We start from the raw sequence: 21,836 nt of genomic DNA, 5'->3' as shown, positions 1-21,836 counted from the left end.
TTTCCGTGTGAAATTTTCCGCGTTATCGAGCCTCGTCGATTGGTAATTAGCGGTCTTAGACGCTGGCGAATATCCACGCGGGGGTTGAAATTGTGCTGATCGGTGACGAATGAGTTTTGATGGTTTATTGGTACTGTTTAAACAAACCATTGGAGTGTTGTTTAATTGGGGTTAAATAGGGGGTGAAATTTTATGATCAAATATTGCAATAGAAATTTTAATTGCGTTAAATTTTAGTAGAAATTGATATTGTAGTAAGGGGTCGATGGGAATTCGAGTAGACTTAACGTGGATTTAAATTACAGTAGATTGATAATAGAAATTTAAATTATAATAGGGGTACAATAAAAATTTAAATTATAACAGGGATATAACAAAAATCAAATTTCTATTACATACTTACACAAATTTAATTCTATATCAACTTTTAACCCTTTGCACTCGAGGCTATTTTAGCTCTAAATCTACAATAATTTTTCTGTCTTATAGTATTTTCATTTTGAGCGACGAAGTGTATTATATATATATATACAAATTAATTCTCGTGATTCATACTAACAGTGGTATATTTAACAATTTTTCTAAAATTAAACATTTTTGCTATAAAAATTATTTTGAAGGGTGAAGGAACAATATTAGTGGTGTCTGAGAGGCACCATTCGAGTGCAAAGTGTTAACACAAATCTAAACAATAGTACATTTTTAACAGCAATGCAAACTGTAACGAGAATCTCATCAACGAATAAGTCACAACGCACCCTCTAAAATAAAATAAAAATCGAGCAAGTAAACATAGAAAAAACTCATCGACGCTATGTATTCTCATAAAGAAAAAAACTGATCTTTCGAACATCCTAACCTAGAACCATATAACGTCGTTTAGTTCGTCGTTCTCCTGTCCAAAAGTGTCCCATCCGTGCTCGCTTCCGCTACGTAACTACTGATCGCTGTATCCCCAGACCTAATTGGTCATCCGCGAAGGCCGCGTTGTCAGCTTTAATTAACAACGAAATAAATTGAAGCATCCCGCGTGTAGCCTAGAGCAGCCGAGGGTGGTGCTCCTCGAACGATGTTTGTCCGATCCTTAAACGGTTTATCCGTCGGAAAAGGCGTGCTCGGTGTGCTCGTCCGGTTTCTTTCGCTCGAGATAATTATATTCCGTTAAAAGCGTGCTTGGTAAATCCTGAAATTCAGTTTCTCGCGATCCGTAAGAGCAGGTCGAGACGGGCGCGCGCGCGCGGCGCCTGCGGATTTATCCGGCATAACTAAGTAGCGGCGTGGCGAATAGCTTTTTAACCGTTCCTATCAGTCTAAAAAGCCTTGAGGTTCTGTTACTTACCGGGCGAGGCCGGTATTCAGTCCGAGGGGCCGCGTGCCCAACTAAATCACACCGGATTTAAGTGGATTCTACAAACTCCCCTACACCCGACTACCACGATGTATTGCCCTTGTAGGGTAGTTGCGGCGCCATTCTACCGCAACGCGGATATACTCCCCGGCTAAGAGATTCGAGCCGGGAGGCCGCACCGACGCCCCCCCCCCCCCCCCCCCCCTCCCCCGCGCCAACGCGCCGCGCGCGCGAGCTACTCCCGTCGGATCTTATGAACGCGTCAACAATAAACCGAGTGCCTTGGTTAATTCGATTCCCGGGCCCGCTAACATCGATCTCCGGGCCGAGCTTCTGTTTTATGGCGGCGCTTGATTATCGCCCGACCCTGACGGGAACGTACAAATCGCGCCGTCCGACGGTCTCCAACTTCGCGGATTCTTCCTGATCCAACCGTTAAACTTGGCCGAACGGTCTTAATGCGAAACGATTCATCACGGTCTGCCGAGTGAAACGGTATAGTTTTTAATGACATTGTTGCCGGATAAACTTGCTTAAAGAATTAACGCGTCGATGGGTGACCTTGGCGGGAAGTATAACTGGCGCTGTCCAACTGTTTTTAACTTTAGGGATTTTTCTTGATCGGAGCCATGGAATTATTGGGATGATCTTTACGTGGAATTATTTTTTAGACTCTCCCGAGTAAAATGGTATATATTTTAGCGATGAATGTTTAAACATGCTTAATTAATATCTAAAGAGAGGCACTCTCGTCGTATCGATTTCGCCGTATTATTCACGGATTTGGGAATTTTTATCTTGGAAACTGTTCAACGAATTTAGTTAATCTTTTTATATTGCAATGTAGAGGTTCTGATTTATTGTAGAAAATGGTTGCCAACGGATTCGATCAATGATTGCCGAGATAATAATTTCAAAGTACGCCTTCCTTCGTACAAACACGTTCCACGAAATTTCAACGAATATGGACAACTTCGCGGACTTCTATTGTTTAAACAAAGTAGAATTCAGTAAAATGATGACTGAAACCCCACTTAATTATCCTCGTACAATGTTATAAAAAATCACACTTTAATGAAATCTCTTGACATCGATCCGAAATATATCGATCTTCAACCCTCTTCGCGTCGTCTATCTTTGTCACGTGTCCAACGATAAGATAAAATTGAATAATTTAATGCCTCCGTTCGAAATGATTCGAATTCAGCAAAATGGCGGCACCGCGGTGGTCTTGGTATCCGCCCAAGACTTTCGATCAATCGATAATTTCCGGCGCGAGATATCGCGGTTCGAGTGACAAAATCAAGTTTTACTTTTCCCTGGGAAGAGCGCGTGTAGGTTTTCAATGTGCCCGGCGCATCTGCGGCTTTCTCATGGAAGTCAGCCGACGGAAGTTGATGGAATCGCGTACAGGAACTTTCAATTTGCCTCTTTCAGCCGTCCGGGTTCCCATCGTTTAGCCGTGTTATTATTGTTCTTTGTTTCTCCAGCCGAGCCCCGGCTTCTTTATCGAATTTCATCGAGCCGCTTCCGATCGCCTGATCACGGGAATAATTCGCCGCCGGCGAAGACCAGCCCCAGCTTTTTCCCTCCCATGAGGATGGAGTGCTAAGCCCAAACCCCCGTAAACACGCTGGCATGGTCAAACCTGGCTAAAAAACTTTTTATTTAAAATATTCAAGATATAAAGAATTAAATGAAACATTAGTTGAAATTTCTCACTGATTTTGTAGACACGTGATAAGCATCTCTGACGTATAGCTTACAATTTTAGCGTATGAAAAATATAGAAATGGTGCTGGAACAGTTCATTGAAAGAAATATTGTCTTTATTGTGCGCGAAATGAAACACTCGACTGTCATTTCCATGATATATTGCGACTGTGTTGCTGCGAGAAATTGCTATTCGAAATTGTTCACAGCAAACTGATGTAAAATGTTGCAATTATAATTATTGGTTAAGACAAATTGCAGAAGCTTATTTTTTGGAAAAGTATTTATTCTTTCTTTAAGTTTGTTTTTGTTCGAAATAGGTATCAGAAATAATTAACTGAAATTTGGGCAGACGAAATGCTCTTTCAAACAATTAATAGAAAACATGAAATACTATTTTAAAATATTAATAGAAAGTTCGACACACGAAATACTATTTTAAAAAATTAATCGAAATACCACATTAAAGAATTAATAGAAATTATTTCTATTGCAAATTAATACAAATTTAAACATCCCACTACTGTCTCAAATATTTTTAGCCAGGTTCGAGGATCATTAATAAGTGTTTATAATAAATATTATCGGACACACTCACATAAACAAAGCTGTAGAATTGCGGTAAGGAAGGCTGCGAGACTCCGTGCTGCCATGAGAGTCAACCACTTTTGCGACGACAGTGCGGGAGATGAGTCGGCGATCTGGAAACAAAATATGTATACTCTATTTAGGGGAAACTTGGTTCTATATGTCGCGGTAAGGGTTGTCCCGTTATCTTCATTATTACAGTTTCTATAAATGTTTGAAGTCGCCGCCTCGCGACGAGAAATATCATCTTCCAAATTGTCTTCATTATCGCTGGTCCTATAAATCCCACGCAACTGGATTAAAATTATGAATTACAATGTTGTTTAATTGAAATTACGAATTACAATGTATGAACTAAATTTACGAATTACCATATAACTAAATTGAGATTAGGAATGACCATACTATTAAATTGAAATTGCAAATTACTATGTAATTAAATTGAAATTACGAATTACCATGTAATTAAATTGAAATCACGAATTACCATGTAATTAAATTGAAATTGCAAATTACTGTGTAATTAAATTGATATTAGGAATTACCATATAATTAAATTCAAATTACGAATTACTATGTAATTACATTGAAATTACAAATTACCACAACTAAATTAAAATTAGAAATCGCGCCTTGGACGAATAGAAATCCCAAATTACGATGTAACCGAATTAAAATTACGACCCGTCCCATTCGGAAGTTTCTGTTTCGGTGGTGACCATGGGATCCGTTCGCTTCGGCATCCATTTTTCATTCGGCGTTGCGCGCGGGCGTGAATTCGGTCGCGGTAAAGTTCGTTATGAAGAAGCGCAGCGCGCGCGGCAAAGTCCGCGGAGCGTCAAACTTTAAGTAGTTCGCATGCGGCAGCGCTGCGGCCGCGCCGGAGGCCCCGTGTTTACCAAATACAACGCGTAATAAAGCGACTCTTAGCTCCTTGGCCGTAGCTCGAGTTGTTGACCGTCGGAAACCACCTATTGTCCGGGATCCTTCTATAATAGCAGTTTTCAATCGGCCCGGCAATAAACCCGACAAACGTCTTACTCCCGGCTCCCCCTTTTTTTTCCCTCTCTTCCGCTAAATTGCGTTTTCGTTTGACTTTCTTACGGATTTTTCGGCGAAGGAGAGAGCCATCAACGCGTTCGACAATTTTTTTCGTTTAAGGGGGTTACGACGATTCGACGGGGGGTTTATACTATAATAAGATTATAATATGGATAAGTATAGCATATAATACAACATAGTGTACTATATAGTATATACTGTATAATATAATATTAGTATATGTAATACTAATTATATATACACATTATATTATAATATATATTTTAATAAGCATTGGACGTCTTAAAGGCGTCGATTGTACATCCATTTTAACCCTGAACGATTTAGACCCTACAGTGGGTGTAGAAAGTATTCGTACAGCAATCAATTTCAACAAAAACATTATAGAACTTTGTTTATTACAAATAAATTTTAACAAAAAAGATATGTACATATTCTTTGATATCTTCGGAGCAAATGTCATGAAAAAAAAATTGTTTATTTATATTCTTTATGAAACTATTAGCAAAACTCTTAAACGTGGACTGAAATATACGCGTAATAAGTATTCGTACACTTTCAACTTTACAATAACGTCTCTTAATTTTTATACATTAACATAACAAAAAGCAACTTATGTGTTATTCTAGTATTTAGTTGGATTCCCTTTAGATTGTATAATCGCTGTAAGCCTTCGTGACATTGACTGTACTAACTTTCTGGTGATAGTACTAGAAATGTTACTCCATTCTTGCAGTAGTGCATCGTTTAAATCTTTTTTTGAAGAAATATGGTAATTTCGAATTTTTTCACCGAGATGACTGCATAAGTGCTCTATGACGTTTATGTCTGGAGACTATGGAGGGATTTTTAACTGATTTGGTACGTTATACAGGATCCATTATCTTGTATTATAAGCATTATGCTTCAGGTCATTGTCTTTTAAAAAGATATAGTTGTCTTGTAGTTGTATTTTATTTGCACTAGCTTGAATATTTGTTTTTAAAATATCGATGTATAATTTATGGTCCATGATACCATCGATAAAATGTAGGGATCCAACCCCATTCGCACTCATACAGCCCCAAACTGTGACCGATCCTACGCCATGCTTCACAGTCGCCAGCAAGTTTTCTTTTTCCTGCTCGGTATTTTTTTTCCTCCATACCGTACATCGTCCATCTGGTCCGAATATGTTAAATATACTTTCATCAGTAAATATTACACGGTTCCAATACTCCATTGGAACGTTTACATATTCTTTTGCGAATTGCAGTCGCTTCTTTCTATTAGTTTCGTTCACAAAATATTTCTTACGAGCTCCTCTGCCATGATATCATCTATCCCATAGAAAATTACGCACTGTACTGCTGCAGACATTGATACTAAGGACACTTTTAAGTTCAGCTGCGATTTTTGACGCACTAATCTTTGGATTTCGTTTTATTTTACGCATTATCCATCGGCCGGTGTATTCATTTATTAATCGTTTACGTCCGCACCTTGCTTTATTCCTTAAAGTTTTTCGATTTCCATATCTGTCAATAATGCCTTGAAGTGTAGACCTCGGTCTATTCATAATTTCCGAAATCTGTCGTAATATTTTACACTTATTATGCAGATTTATAATAATTTTTCTTTCACTTTCAGTCGTCTCCTTTCCTTTTCGTCCCATTTTAGGACTACTAACGTTACGTATCTTAAATATAGAGCACTATTTGTTCGGAAAGGTTTCTAGACATACTGATGATATTTATGTTGACATTCCATGGATTACCAGATAATTGTCATGTATACTGTAACGGAAAGCGTCATGGAACAGGAACTGTACGAATACTTATTACGCGTATATTTCAGTCCATGTTTAAGAGTTTTGCTAATAGTTTCATAAAGAATATAAATAAACAATTTCTTTTTCATGAAACTTGCTCCGAAGATATCAAAGAATATGTACACATCTTTTTTATTAAAATTTATTTGTAATAAACGAAGTTTTATAATGTTTTTGTTGGAATTGATTGCTGTACGAATACTTTCTACACCCACTGTAAATGGACGTCTTCAAAACTTTTTAAACACATCCTTGTGCTATCTGGGATAATTATAACAATTTATAGTACATATATATATATAATTGCACTTTCAAAAAAGTATACATTTGATTAATATCAATTTTTATGACTTGCTTGTTTACACTGGTACATGCTATTAAAAAGCAGCGTTAAAGTTGTCTGAAATGCAATCTATTCAATGTTAATTATTATGACTTCTTTATTAACATATTTGCATACATACTTAATAATTCATTGAACATGTACAGCAATTATTGAACATGAACATGCACATTACCTTGACAAACGCGATCACCCGTATGAAGAATTCAAAAAGCGCTTGATACTAGACTGTATAATACTCTCTAAACATCGACGACCATTTTCAATTACTCTGAGAAATTGTTAAAAAGCCAGCTATTCTTGCCGACCTATTGAAGAGAGCAGGATAGAACGAAATTGATCGAATAGCTCGGATTTAATTGATCGCCAGGCGGTCGACGGTGCAACGGACGGCCCTCGCCGTCGGAATAAGGAGGGTGTCAAGACCGTCATCGATCCTCCGCAAGCATTCTCGCGGCTAGAATGAATTCTATACACAATGGAGTAATTAGAAAATCGAAAGTATAATAATGGTCGGGGTAAAAAGTGGCTGGGAAATAATGAGGCGGAGAGCAGTCGTCGAAGGGCGACGGTCAAAGTAGCGCGAGACGGTCGCCGCTTTCGACGTCGTCGCGGTGGTCGTACTCCTTCGACGTCGTCGTCGCCTCATTCATCTATCGGCGGCCATTTTTAAGTAATCCGCGTGCATCGTTACCGGTTAATTGCATTTTACGGTTCATTGTTCATACGCGGCCGTTCGTTAGCGCTCGATACTAAACGCGAAACCGTGGGTCCCGGTCATGATTCCCAAACGACGGCGACGACGAAATAACGAGAGGGACCCAGGCGGTGCTATAATTGGTGACAGGCCAACTATAGATGTCGTTAATTACGCGAAACGAGTTCGACTTTCGCCTCGGAGCCCACTCGGCCGCCCTCGCGATTCCTGTTTCGTTTAATTTTTTCCGACCGGCAAAGGGCATTAAAAGCTGCGACGAAAAAGCCGATAATTAAAGACAATGCATGTTGCGCTGCCAGTGAGCGACGCAGCGAGAGAGAACAGAAAGAGAGACAGAGAGAGAGAGAGAGAGAGAGAGAGAGAGAGAGAGAGCGTGAACGTATTTGTTCGGTGAATTCCTTTCTTTCGCCTTGTACTGTGAAACGAGTTCTCTTCCTTTTTTAAATGAAATTATTACACGTTAATTTAATAATAAATTAACGTGTAATGTTGGCCAGTAAAGGATACGCATGTTGATAAATAATGTTACACCTTGCTTCTGACAATTTGGACCATGTTACCATTGTGATTATAAGCCATTCATTTAACCGAGCCAGTCTCAAAGGATATGTAATTAAATGTGTAAATATAAAAGTATTATTAAAAAATTGTAAAAGATTGTAATACAATGAAAATATAAGAGTATAAATGATATAAAATAAATGGCGAATACAAATGATATAAGATAAATGGTAAATATAAATGACACATGATAAATGGAAAATATAAACGACATAAAATAAATGGAAAACATAAATGATACAAAACGAATAGAAAACGGAAGTGAGAAATAATGATGAGATCATAAACGAATCCCTTCTTCGCAACGTATTGCGAATAACGCAGGCACGTATTTTATAAACAAATGGAAAATGAGCACCTAATTATTCCCGGGCCGCGTCTCGCGCTATAATTGATCGAAATGGTCGACGTCGGTCGTAAAAAGCAATGTTTCGCGAACGCTATCAAAGTGTCGATGGTAACGAGGCAGCGAACAAGTTGCCGATCACCTCGGCAACGCCGAACTTGCATAAGTTGTAACCGTCTATCGGTCGGGACGATGGAATTAACGCTCGCCGGATCTACTTCCACCCTCGCCGGTGGTACAATCGGCCGGGCGCCTATAGTTCAACCACTAATTCTACCGGCTTGAATGGCTCGCCGAATATTAATTTTGCGGCCGCGCAGCTCGCACCTTCGGTTCACGCGCTCCGTACATCTTCCCAAAGGCACCGCACGGTCCATATATACTGCTCCGATGAAAAAGCAGTAACCACTTGTTGTCGAAAACTTTCCGCAGCGTCGGTAGAAACGCTCGTTCGTATCGAACGAGATCGACGTATTTTTCGGAATTAATTCCGAGAGAACCGTGAGGATCAGTCACTAGCCTTTTTGCACAATGTTTCTTGCTACATTGAACTGTATCTGTAATTTACTACAGGTCTGTAATTGTTAAAAAAATGTCAGTACAGAACGATCTTCGTAAACGTGATTGGAAACGAATTTTCTTCTAAAATAAAAGGGAAAAATATTTATAAAATCAAACTTCTAGATGAATAATAATTGAAGGTCGCAGGAAAAAGCTCCGAAATGATTCTGAATCCTGCAGAAAAAATATCACAGGTATATCATTATATTTAAAACGAGAAACAATTACATTTCTTTTCCCAAAAACGGGAATATTTACAGACCTCCGACAAATTTTGCCAACTAAAAGGATCTTCTCTTAAGACGTCATAATTTTGTGAAATCGATCCCAGCAGCCGATCTTAATTAAACATTAATTTTCTCTCGCGCTGTCTGGCTTCGTTCAAACAGGAACACTTGCTCGAAGTTTTCTCGCGGCAAATCCGCAATTTCGGGAATTTCCGCACGCACCTAACGCCGTTCTACTCGGGAAGAGTCGCGCTTTCGATTCACTTTTTTTTCGGGAGACGTAGGGCTCGTCGGTCTACGGCGATTAGGCGATAAAGCGTCTATCTGCGGCGTAGACGCGGAGCCGTCCGCAGTTTCGCCGGCTTATCGGCATCGGCGGCGCCGCGTTCAATGCATAAAGCGCAAAGTTCATATCTTATGCATACATTCATGGTGCCGGCGGAAAGCTGTGCCGAGACAAGGGCCATAAGTTACGCCGCGGCGGCGTTGGCCCTCTTTTTCGCTGCCGTGGAGCCGGATAGTCGAGGAATCGCGCGTGACGGCCAGTCGCGGATTTTGATGCCGGGAAGGGCGCGCGCAAACCGATCAAAATTCCATTTCCTTGTGGGAATTCATTCGTTCGTAGCCCCGGCCTCGGAGCTCATTGAAAAATGGCCCACTTACCGCGCTTCGCGGCCTCCTTTTATCATAAATCAATCGCCCGCGCCTTTCCGCTTGCTGCCTTCGTCCCCTTCTTCTTCCTCTTCTTCGTCTTCTTTTTCTTCCCCTTCGTCTTTTTCTTCTCCGCCGTCTTTTTCCGACTAGTCTCGCTTCCCACAGATTTTTCTTCTTCGATACTCTACCCACGACTGCGACTAATGGTACACTCGACTATTCAGACGTCTCGCGGCTACTCTGCTCACCTGTTAAACGTCTAATGAGCCGCGAATCAGGCTTTCGATGCCGGATTTTGAATCGAGACGGTCTCGCGTACGTAATTAGGCAGTTTTTTCGAGGACCGAGCCGAAGTTCATCGAAATTACGGGTAGCACGATGTAATGCGCTCTAAATTAGGGAGGGTTTCTGTTATCGGGACGGCGAATTCGTATTTGTTTAAACAATACAGCTGTTTGAAGTTTTGCTTATTCTCGCGAAAGCGAAGATGAAATTATTGGTTACGGTTTAATCGAAACGGAGATTATAGCTTGATATCGTATATCTTGATCGAAGCGAGGTATTCTATGGTGTTAAGCACCCTTAATTAAGGGGGGTTTATGTCATCGCTTCGTTGTTTTCGAATTTGTTTATAAATTACAGCTTTATGAAATTTCCACTTCCTGATCGGTTCAACGAGGGAGTCTCACAAACAAGCCTGCACATATGAATGTTTAGCTCCGAAATCAATGGACCGATCGAATTAATTATTTTTTTACCTTAATCTACAAAGTTTTCCTTACAATATAGATTTTTATTACCATCTAGAAGTGATTTTTGCAAGATTACAAGTACAAACATAATAATACTCTTATATCCAGATCTGCAGCAGAACAGTCCCAGTGATTACAATTAATTTATTTATAATTCTTGTATCCGAATTTGTTGAACAAAATGAAAAATCGTTAACATAGTGGAGAAGTTAGAGATTAAAATGCAAAGAGGTGCAAGTTAATCGGACGTATACGTGGCGAGATAAAAATTCGCGAACGCGACCTTACCTCGCGCGACCAACGATTGGGAAATGCGTTTGAAATTTATTTTTTACAATAACGGGTGCATTGTTTTTGTCACTTCTGCTGCACGGTGCAACGATGCAGCAAGGATTCTATGTGCACGGACGTGCACCGCGGAGAATGCGCACCGCCGCGTTTGTCGCATAATTTTATTATGCAACGGCATATTTTTAATTGCCAGGGAAATCGTGGAAGGAGTGCAATTATGTATGAACTGCAGTTGCAAGTTATTTACGCGTGTTACGGCAGCGGGCAGCGGCGGCGGGGCGAAATTGCAGGTGGTTTATATTACGACTTTGCGTTCCGGAACATTCGCTACGTTGCATCGTTCTGAATAGATGCCTCTTATCAATTAACAAACCGACCAAATTTACGGATATCACACGACGAAATTTCGCTGGCGAATGCACGACCCCCCCTCCCCCTGGCAACATCAAATTGACCAATGCCCCGCTGGTATACTACTTCCCGAAAATTAGGCACCGCTGCTTCCATTAACGACTGCTTCAATTGACAGCTCGCTATTATTATCGCGATAATTTCATCCGTCGGACAATTTACGGGGAAAGAAGAGCCACCCCCGTTCGTGTTCCAAGCAATCAACAACTTCGCCGGTCTCCGTTTTACGAACAAATACGAAACTGACAAACTGATGACACAAACCCCCTCTAATTATCCATGCATTATGTCGTACAATAGTTCATTTTTTTTATAAAATCTTCGCTAACGATCGAAATGATCGATTAATATCGAACGTGAGAGTTTCTACATTTCTGCAGGAACTTGGAACGTTCGTACTTTACAAACAATTTCGAAATTAACAAAGTGATGACATAAACCACCCTTAATTAACTTTGAACTATATCATGTAATAATTCATTGTTAATAAAATTCTCATTATTGATCGAAATAATCGATGAATATCGAATGAAATATCAATGAAGTAACGAAAGGAAGTATCGAAAAATTAATGAGAAGAAATATCGAACAATTTTTCAACAATTTCACGAACGAACGTGTTTGATAAATAGATCCGTAATGAACAATGAGCCGACAGAGGCGTTGTCTTTAATTAACAATATTCTACGTCGTCTAAAACGAATCGAGAACGATGCCGTAGCGAGAACGTAGTCCGTGTTGTAAGATCGACCAACTTACCATCCGAATAAGAACGACTTTGGCAACTGGCGCGGCAGTTCCCGAGCTATAAGAGAGTGTCAATGTGTACACTGCTCTCCAGATTGACAGATTATCCCACCTCCGAGAATCTGTCGCTCTTACACGCGTCGCTGCATGTTGACGCTCGTTCTTTGCTCGCGCGCGAGCCCTCTGCTGTACGTCGAACAGCGCCGTTGTACACAAACGGAACGCCGAGCGGGCCGGTGAACGAGTAAAAAATATTTCATTTACATCATTACGGCGAGTATACGGTGTCTGGTGCACGCCGGATAGACTTTCCACCGAAATTCTCATCATTAGACCGTGGATCTTCACAGAAAATACAAACACAGCAACTGCATACACATTTACTTCCCATTTAATTATCCATTTGTTTAAGGTGTTATAAATGACACAAATAGAATTATTAAATCTTTATTTTCTGTTTCGTTCATATTTGTCAAAAAATCCGCAGTTTACTTGTTATAAATAAAGTTATCATAAGAACAAGTGTATTTTAAGTTCGAAAAAGGAAGAAATTCCGTGGTTTAGAACGTAAAAGATAAAATTATAGCTGTTGTTATGGGAAACATCGACGACACTGTACTACCTGAAAATTATCTTTAGACTATTTACAACGTCTCTGTAAAATTTGACGCGAAAGTATTCGGTATCAACGGAGTTACGGCGGGAGCTAGATCGCAATGTCTGAGCATCGTTTTGCGTATCCACTTGGCGGGCAATTTTTGAGCAGGTCCCGTGGCAAGAGGCGTTCCCGTTCGGCAGGGAAACACCGCCGTAATTGCACCTGCCGGCATGCCGTTGCGGCATATGCTTCCCCATGAATTATGCCGCGGAACGGTTTAACACGGCGCAACAGTAATCGCGGATTCATGCGGGGTAATGCGAACAACGATATTCGTTGTACTCGTCATAAAGTCTCGCGGCGAGCGCTGTTACTTGGACAGTCGGATGATTATTCGTTCGAATAGAAAACAAGAATCCCGTTATAAATTTCGATAAAACAACCGGACACGCTGGCGGCGGAAAACCAGTCACCCGCCTTCGTTCCGCGATGGAACGTCTCCGACACGGAATATTCTCCCGTTTCGATCCATTCATTTATGTCTTTCGCGTTATTTATTCGTACCAACTTCGTATCATATTCTATTTCGGTTCGTGCGTTATTTTTAGCGAATAATATATCTTCGTTTTAGGAAGACGAGACATTCATTTACAACAGAGTTCTCGAAATACGAATTTTCTTCCGTTGCTGAAATACCATAATTTTCCGTGGCGGTGCATCGTGCCATTATTTTAGTCATAATTTCGTTAACAAATTTTTTAAGAAAAAATAATTTAAGGTATCGAAAGTAGAAACTTCGAGCTTTAAAACAAGCTTTGTAGCATTGTTGAACGATTCTTTCTAACGAAAATACAGTGGTCGTAAATTTTGAAAACTGTAGAGGGATGCGTAGGTTTAACAGATTTTTCAGGAGATGACGTTGCTCGACTTCTTGGCTGACTGATGGCGCAAAAGAATTTTTAATAAAAAACAGTTTACGAGGTTCAAAACTAGAGGCTTTGTTCTTCAAAACGAGCATAGCAACATTGCCGTACGATGCTTTTTCACGCAGTTACATTAAGTCAAACGTCCTAGGGACTTCTCAGTTTACAGAGGCCCCAGAAAGGGACACCCCTTTCTCCAACGTCAAAAACGCGAAAGCGTCGAAAGAAAAACTTCCGGTCGATCGGGACTAGAACGTTCGCTCTTAAAAACAAAACTTGGCTGTGTCACTTTTCGATTACGTTTCACAAAATCACAGCAGACGAAACTTCCCGTTCGATTCGACCGCAGGCCGCGCGACCGATCGGCGGACGCGACTTCGTTAACGCCGATGGTATCCGCACGAAAATTTTCCGCGAATTCGGTCCGCGACCCACGGGTTACAGCCGCCGGGAAGGGAAGTCCCTAGAAAATTGTTCCCGTATCGCTATCACCGCGGTAACGGAATTGACAGGCGGGTGAAAGCGGACGGTTAAGTACACGAGAAATTTCTTCCGATTAGATTTCTCCGTTAGCGTGGCGGTTTTGGGGGGAGGAGAGTCGGCAGTTAGAAAGGGCGGTACCGTTCGTGTCTTTGTCGCTGAGAAGAGGCCGGTATTTCCCCCCTCTTTCGATATCATCGAAAACCGAAGAGAAGAAAATGCTGAGCACATACGGAGGTCTCGCGCTCGGCCGGCCGCCCTCGCAACCGTATCAAACTTAGGTAAACCGAGGGTATACACCGGTTCCGAATGGCGCTGGCCGGAAAGGGGGCGGGAGGGAGAAATGGGAAATGTACACTTGTCAGAAGCAGGTATCGACGTCGAGCAACGGGGGCCGGGGCCAATTGAGCGAAAATATTTGTGTTTTTCTTCGGGCTCCATAAAATTTCTCAAACGGCCTGCATTCGTCCGATCGCGGCCGACGCGATTGCTTATAGTCGGCGAACGAACGTAACTTGTTCCCGTGCACGTCTCTGCTCCGCTTCTCCCTCTCTCTCTCCCTCTCCCTCTCTCTCTCTCTCTCTCTCTCTGTGTGCAGGCTGCCGTACGTTCGCTGGTTGTTCACGGTTCGGGGCCTAGACTAGTTACTATCTCGTGTAACTGACAGACGCGATAAATCTTCTTCGGTGTCGCGGCTCTGCCTCATCTTTTTCGTTCCGAGGGCTTACGGGAAACGAAGGCGAATCCAGAGGACTTTAAACCGGCCGGCGATACCACCGCCGAACGAATGTTTCCGAGGGAGTATGCTGGGTTTAGCGTTTTCTTTGTGGGAAAAGAGCTGCACAATGGCTCGGCGTACGTTGGGTACGAAACGCGGAAGGGTTGATTATCAGATTTTTCCTTCGAAGTCCGAGAGATGTTTACTCGACTTTTTTACTTGCTTGCGAGCTATAGGGTGTGTTGTATGTCTCTGGGAAATTTTACTTGGAAAGTATGGCTGTTAATATAGTTATGGTAGAAGATTGAAGAAAAAGGTATGACTTTGAAAATCGTACTTCGACGTCGATATAAAGTTATATATATTCTACTGTGGAAATAGATAAATTGTTTTTCTGTAGCGATCGAAATTGGAAGAATATAGCTTGGATCTTCTAGTTTTTGTACTGGTAATTTGTTTCTTTTTTTATTAAAAATTTTACAGAAGATGGTAACGAAAAAATAAACGGGGTTTCTAAATTTTAGGTATAAAAATGTTGTGATGTTTGTTCTATCGCAACTTTGTGAATCATGATCAAAAAATGATTCACTCGGGCTTGTTTTGAAGAGCAAACGTTCTAGTTTAATACATCCTACGCTTTTTATTTTAATGTTCTTTTTTTTTAAATCTGACGTGAGAATAAGAAATGTTCGTTTCTGGGGCCTCTGTAAACTGATAAGTCCCTAGGAAATTTGATCTAATGTAACTACGTGGAAAAGCATCGTACAGCAATGTTACTAAGCTCGTTTTAAAGCTTGAAGACTCTGCTTTCAGCCTCCTTAAACGGTTTTTTATTAAAAATCCTTTAGCGACAACGGTCACCTAAGAAACCGAGCGATGTCTTTCCTCTAAAAGTCTGCTAAACCTAAACATCTCTCAAGAATTTACAAAACTTGAAACCGCTGTATCTTCGTTAGAAGAAATCGTGCAACAATGCTACTAAGCTCATTTTAAGGCTCGAAGTCTCTATTTTCGACCTACTTAAGCTATTTCTCAGTAAAAAATTTTTTGAGTCAGCGGTCACCGAAGAAGTCAAGCAACGTCATCTCCTTTAAAAATCTGTTAAACCTAATCATCTCTTCACGGTTTCCAAAATTGAACCCACTGTATGTTCGTGAGAAAAAATCGTGCAAAAATGCTGCAAAGCTGAATTTAAAGCTCCCAGTCTCTACATTTCAAGCGTCCAAGTTGTTTTTAGTTCGGGATATTTTCCACCGGAATGCCGGCATAGGAATGGCAACGGGCCTTGTCTTGACAACGTCGAAAATTCAAATGATCGTTTCCTAGTGGATTTCTAGCCGGCATTCAAAGCGAAATTCTCCGCGGGGTGAAACGGGGCAGGCGACGGCGGCTCGTATCGAACTTCCGGGATTTTCCAAAGTTGCTGGCTACGATTTCTTTGACGAAAATGGGCGTGTCGGGTCGTAGGCATTCCTCGCCTCCGAGGATAGAACCGAATAATGTCTGCTCGCACTGTACTCTGGGAAATTCTTCAAACGTTCCGCGAATCGATGATATCTGACTCGCAAAATCTTCCTTTGTCCTTCGACCGGGTAGAATGCACTTCCGCGCACGTGACACGTTCCCTCGGTCGTCAGTCATTTTGCCAAGCGATGTCAACGAGCTGGCAATCCAGAAAATATTTCGCGGAAGTCCTACCCGATGTTGCCAGCCGTCGCCGCTTCGACAATACTAATCGTAGAACAGTAGACCTTAGCTTAATTTTAAAGCAGCGAGCTTCTACTTTCGGATTACGGAGTTACTTTAATTTTTTTATCGCGATGTTCCATTTAAAAAATGGCGGATAAGCGAGGCCGATCATTTCCAGTCTTTTATGGACTTAAACTTTTCTGGAGAGCTTAAACAATTTTTTCTCGACAAAAAATCGGTACGAATTTGACAATTGGAGTTTACACTGTAAAATGGCTCTTGAAATTTTCGTCGACGATTTTTTGTTTCTGTTTTATCGCGCTTCGAATGCGGGAAACATCGTCGGTGACATTTTTTAGCTAATGACTTCACACTGCCGGAACTATAATTATTAAATGTTTACGTAAAATTTTCAGTAAATATTTTCGTCAAACTTTAGGCAAACGTTTGCGTAAACATTTGCAGAAATCCTTGCGAAGATCGTTGCTGCCGTCGCCGCGCACGACGCTTTGAAATCTCGCGGCAAAAATTTGCCGGCGAAAAATTAAAACGGGTCTCCCGAGGCCAGCCGATTAAATTGGAATTAATATTGAATGCTACTTAACCGGTGTTACGAACAATTTCGCTGGAGGAAGTTTTCTGATATGCTTAATTTCCTCCACTCACGGAAGATGAATAAACTTTTTCAGCTAATAACCGGGCAACTTGGACGGAGATTATGGTAACTCGATTCATAAAGCCGTTTAATGAACCCTACCTTCGATCTTGTTCGAAGAATTATTTTTGTTCCCCGGTATTTCCTCGAAACTTTCCGCGATATTCGATGCGCGAACAAATCTATCGAAAACAGAACGAAACGTTCAACGCGCGTCTGCTGTAGCAATCGCCGCCGTCGTGACGTAATCTTGACGTGAACGCTATAATATTCTACTTGTAGAATATCAATACATCGAGTCATTATTTTAGTCCTAATTTTGTTAAAAAATTTTTTGGTAAAAAATAGGTTATGGAGTTCGAAAGTAGAGACTTCAAGCTATAAAACAAGTTTATTAGCATTGTTGTGCAATTTTTTCTGTCGATGTTTCGTAATTTTCCATATTGACCATTTTTCTAACGTTATCAATTTCGTTAGACGTTTTCTAGGTCCAGATTTCCTGTTTGTTATGACACAGCACATTTTTATTAAAGAAAATAACTAAGGACGTTCGAAAGTAGACACTTAAAGCTTTAAAATGGGCTTCGTAGCATATCTGTATGATTTTTTTTAACGAAGATAAAGCGGTCTCAAATTTTCAAAATTCTGGAGAGATGTTTAGGTTTAGCAGATTTTTCGAGAGATGTTAATGCTCGACTTCTCGGCTGACCGTTGACGCAACAAAATTTTTGCTAAAAAACAGTTTAAGGGGTTCGAAAGTAGAGACTTCGAGCCTTAAAACAAGCTGCGTAGCATCGCTGTACGATGCTTTTTTACACAGCTACATTAAGTCAAATTTGACTTAAGTCTCGTGAAAATGTCGACTATTCGCGATCGTGTTAAATGGGGAACAATAGAAGTCCCAGTTTCGCGGAAACAATTGCAGCGATTCATTAGACACGAAATTCACTGTAGAAAAAAGATTGTCAGAATGTGTTATTTAATAGTCGCAGCGTATTATCGTTGCGTAACCGGGCCCTCGTTAAAAGTAAATAGCTCGTTATCAAGCTGTATTTTTTATTTCGTTGAACAGTACCGGTTACAAAATCGTTGCAACGTTCGATTAATCAAAGTTAATGAAACATGGCAGACTCGTTCGCACATATCCGACGTTGCAGAACAAATGACGACGTTCTAATTGCACTTATGCGAATCGTGCGCGCGCCCTGAGAAAATCGATGAATCGTAACTTCGATTGCGAAGAGTCTCGCTGTGTTCGACATTCAAAAATGTCCTCCGCGTTAACGGTGACAGATATTTAATCGTATTTAGCACGTAATTAACCTTTGAACTCGCCTAAACAAGATGATATGGTTTAATATTTTATTACCAAGGCGCCAATATACTTAAAAAATAATTACACTAACGCAGACATGAAAATTGAATGAACCGTCTCGGTGACTCGGCGATGTTTTCATTGTAATAATTTTTCAGCTTATATAAATTATTATAGTACAATATTAAATTATACTGTATTGTTCAGAAGAGTGTGCCGAGTAACCTAAACCAAACAATCCCATGGTATGGCAATCCCATAGCTGCCCCTATTAGATCGTAAATCACGTTGAAATCGAGAAGTTCGCCTCGGAATCGGAAGAAACGAATATTCGAATGAAAAATCGGGAGAACTGGAATGAAACTGGAAAAGTTGGACCGTAAATGACGCGTCGGGGTGTCAAAAAGACAAAGGCGTGCCTGTCGGTGGGTAACAGTGACGGACAGAATCTGCGATCGTAATGGAAGAGCAAGGGCACGGCGGTTACGCGATTTCCGGACAGTTCCTTGGGTCCGGCTCGTTCCGCAGTCCGCTAACACGGTTCCCAAAAACCGCAGCCAAAGCGGACACGTGCTGCATTTGCACCTCGGAACGGGGAAATCTAATCAGCAACGTCCTCTTTGGCTGGTTATTACTCCACTCCGGCCGCCATTTCCGCGATCGCGTGCAATATTTTACCATCGCCGCAAAGCTTCGCGCTCCCCGCTTTCAGAATTTCGGCCCCCCCCCCCCTCCTTGTCCCGCGCGTTTTAACGCGCCTGCATTATGAACTTTGCTATTTCATTTTCAATCCTATCCGGCCGCTTTGATAGCGAAAATCCGATTTTATAATAACCGGGATTCCCGGCGTGCACCACCGCGCCGATTTATGCCAGCGCGTGTTCAGTCTGGGGGACCTTCGCCCTAATTAGAACCATGACTTCGTCGATGCTTGGAATTTTTGTATGGGACTTTATGGAAGGAAAGTAGAGACTTCGAGGTTCAAAATCAGCCAAGTAGCATTGTTGCGCGATTTTTTTTCTCACGGAATACAGTGGGTTCAATTTTGAAAACCGTGGAGGGACGTTTAGGTTTAGCAGATTTTTCGGGAGATGACGCTGCTCGGTTTCTTGGGTGACCGTTGGCGCAAACGAATTTTTAATGAAAAATAGTTTAAGTAGTGCGAGAGTAGAGGCTTTGAGCTTTAAAACGAGCTTAGCAACATTGTCGTACGATGCTTTTACACGTACTTATATTAGATCAAACTTCCTAGGGACTTGTCAGTTTACAGAGGCCCTAGAAAAGGACATTCCTAATTCTCACGTCAGATTTTTAACAAAATGGACACTAAAATAAAAAGCGTAGGTTGAATAAAACTAGAACGTTCGCTCTTTAAAACAAGCCTAAGTGAATCATTTTTTGATCGCGTCTCACAAAGTTACAATTGGACAAACATTTCAAAACTTCTGAACCCAAAATCCAGAAACCTCATTTACTTATGTCTACAACTACGCTTCTATCTGTCCCAAAATTGCCAATAAAAATTAAACAAACTACCAGAATAAAAACTACAATAGAAACTCCAACCTGCAAAGCGAGCCCAAGCTCATCGTTAACCTGACTTTTTCCGAGGAAGTTACATCGTCCGTAATCACCGTCATATTTACGAACTGCCTGTTTCCCAGAAAAATCTGCGACCTTCGACGATTCGGAGATCACTATAGCGCGATAGGATGGCGCGCCAGCCGATGATAGGTGTAGCTGGATTAGCACGATTAAGATGGTATCGCGTACGAGGGACAGGGTGGAACGAGGATAGGTAGAAGTCGAACACCGAGGATATCAGGGGGGCGGAGGAGGAGGAGGAGGAGGAGGAGGAGGGGGGGGGCGACCTCAAAGTATATGGCAAGTGAAATGGCCACGGCGCGGCGGCAACGCCGTCTCCGGCCTCGCATGGGGATATCTATGGTGGTATTCCGCGGGCGTGTTGCTCGGGATTACCGTAATGCAGGAACAGCCTCGACTTTGGCTCCGCTTCGGGCTGGCCAGCTCTCTGATGCTGAGTTACGCTCCACCCTAGATCCCTAGGACCTATTACACACGCGCCACGTCCCCATCTATATATATGTACGCCGTAGGAGACCGTGCCGCGATCCAATGTCAATTCTGCACAGACACATACATCAAACTTACGCCACGTCATTATTGCATTCGAACGCGGGACCTTGTCATTCGTCCGATCTCCGCTCCGCGTCCACTCAAAACTCCTCGGCTTCGAGTCTCATCCCCGGCTTTCGCAGTTTTTCTCGATTAAACCGTAACCCCGATCTTTGGCTATCTCTTACGGAGAATTAATCTAAAGACTTTCCAGAGTACAAGGATGTATATTCTTGCAATATTGGAGGTTTCAGGTTCAAACTATTTTTAATTAACATTTTTAGTTTTTGGGATATTTAATCGTAAGATTTTGGTATATCTCGCGATTAAACTGTGAAAGGTTTTCGACGACTTCTTATGGGAAATTGTTCTAGGCAATTTTACGAACACGCCAGTATATATTTTCACGATTTTGTTAATTTTAAGTTTTTAAAAAACAGCAATTTTAATGCTTGAAACTGCTTTAATGAACGTGTGATAGATAGTTCAAGTTATGGGGTGGTTTCTCAACGAGATTACATATCGGAAGAATTGTAAAATTTAAATAAACTATTTGCTAGTTTAATAGATATTTTCATATCGAATCTAATACCGTAAACCGCTTTTAATTACCATTCTTAGTTTATAAGATATTTAATCTAGAAGAGAGTTACCATTTTGACTTTAACAATTTTCTGTGACCAAATCATTTGAGTTAGGAGAACGATTCCACTATGAAAATATTCTACAATAACACGTATATTATCGCAATATTATAAATATTTCAATATCTTTAAACAGCATTTATCTCGAACGATTCGAGACCGCTTCTACTATAAATACAAAATGAAATCGGTTCGATACCGTAAAAAGCGAACAAATAAATGTATTTCCCTGTTGAATTGTTAAACAACAAGCGTTGTTGCCTTAATCGTTTTTTAACAAGTCGACGAGATTTTCACCGGGAATTCGATTTCCGCGTCGGCGACGCGGTGCCATTAAGCTGACGACATGTTGTGATTTTCTAGTGCAGCGACCATATTCTTAAATTGTGTTTCATTTACGTCATTGATCACGCCAGTTGCCAGGAACGCGAGCCTTGCGATCGACAGTTCCCAAACGAAGTTCTTTTCAATAGATGGATCGGAAGAGGCGACCCAATTGTTTAGCCGGCACAGTTGCCGGGAAGGGGGTCGGGGGGGGGGGGGGGG

General features: G+C 41.2%; 1 protein-coding gene across 1 annotated transcript in view; it reads right to left on the bottom strand.

Annotated features, from left to right (window-relative positions):
• Dip-lambda (Dpr-interacting protein lambda) overlaps positions 1–21,836 on the bottom strand; it is a 135,758-nt gene that overhangs the window by 25,262 nt on the left and 88,660 nt on the right. Inside the window, exon 2 of the mRNA XM_078187823.1 lies at positions 3,660–3,762. Coding sequence (XP_078043949.1) covers positions 3,660–3,714 — 55 coding nt within the window. The 5' untranslated portion in view covers positions 3,715–3,762. The remainder of the gene's footprint in view (positions 1–3,659; positions 3,763–21,836) is intronic.

This window comes from Augochlora pura, chromosome 7 (assembly GCF_028453695.1).
Source record: "Augochlora pura isolate Apur16 chromosome 7, APUR_v2.2.1, whole genome shotgun sequence".
NCBI classification, from domain to species: domain Eukaryota; kingdom Metazoa; phylum Arthropoda; class Insecta; order Hymenoptera; family Halictidae; genus Augochlora; species Augochlora pura.
Note: the sequence above shows the minus strand (reverse complement) of the source record. Positions and strands in the feature narration are given on the sequence as shown.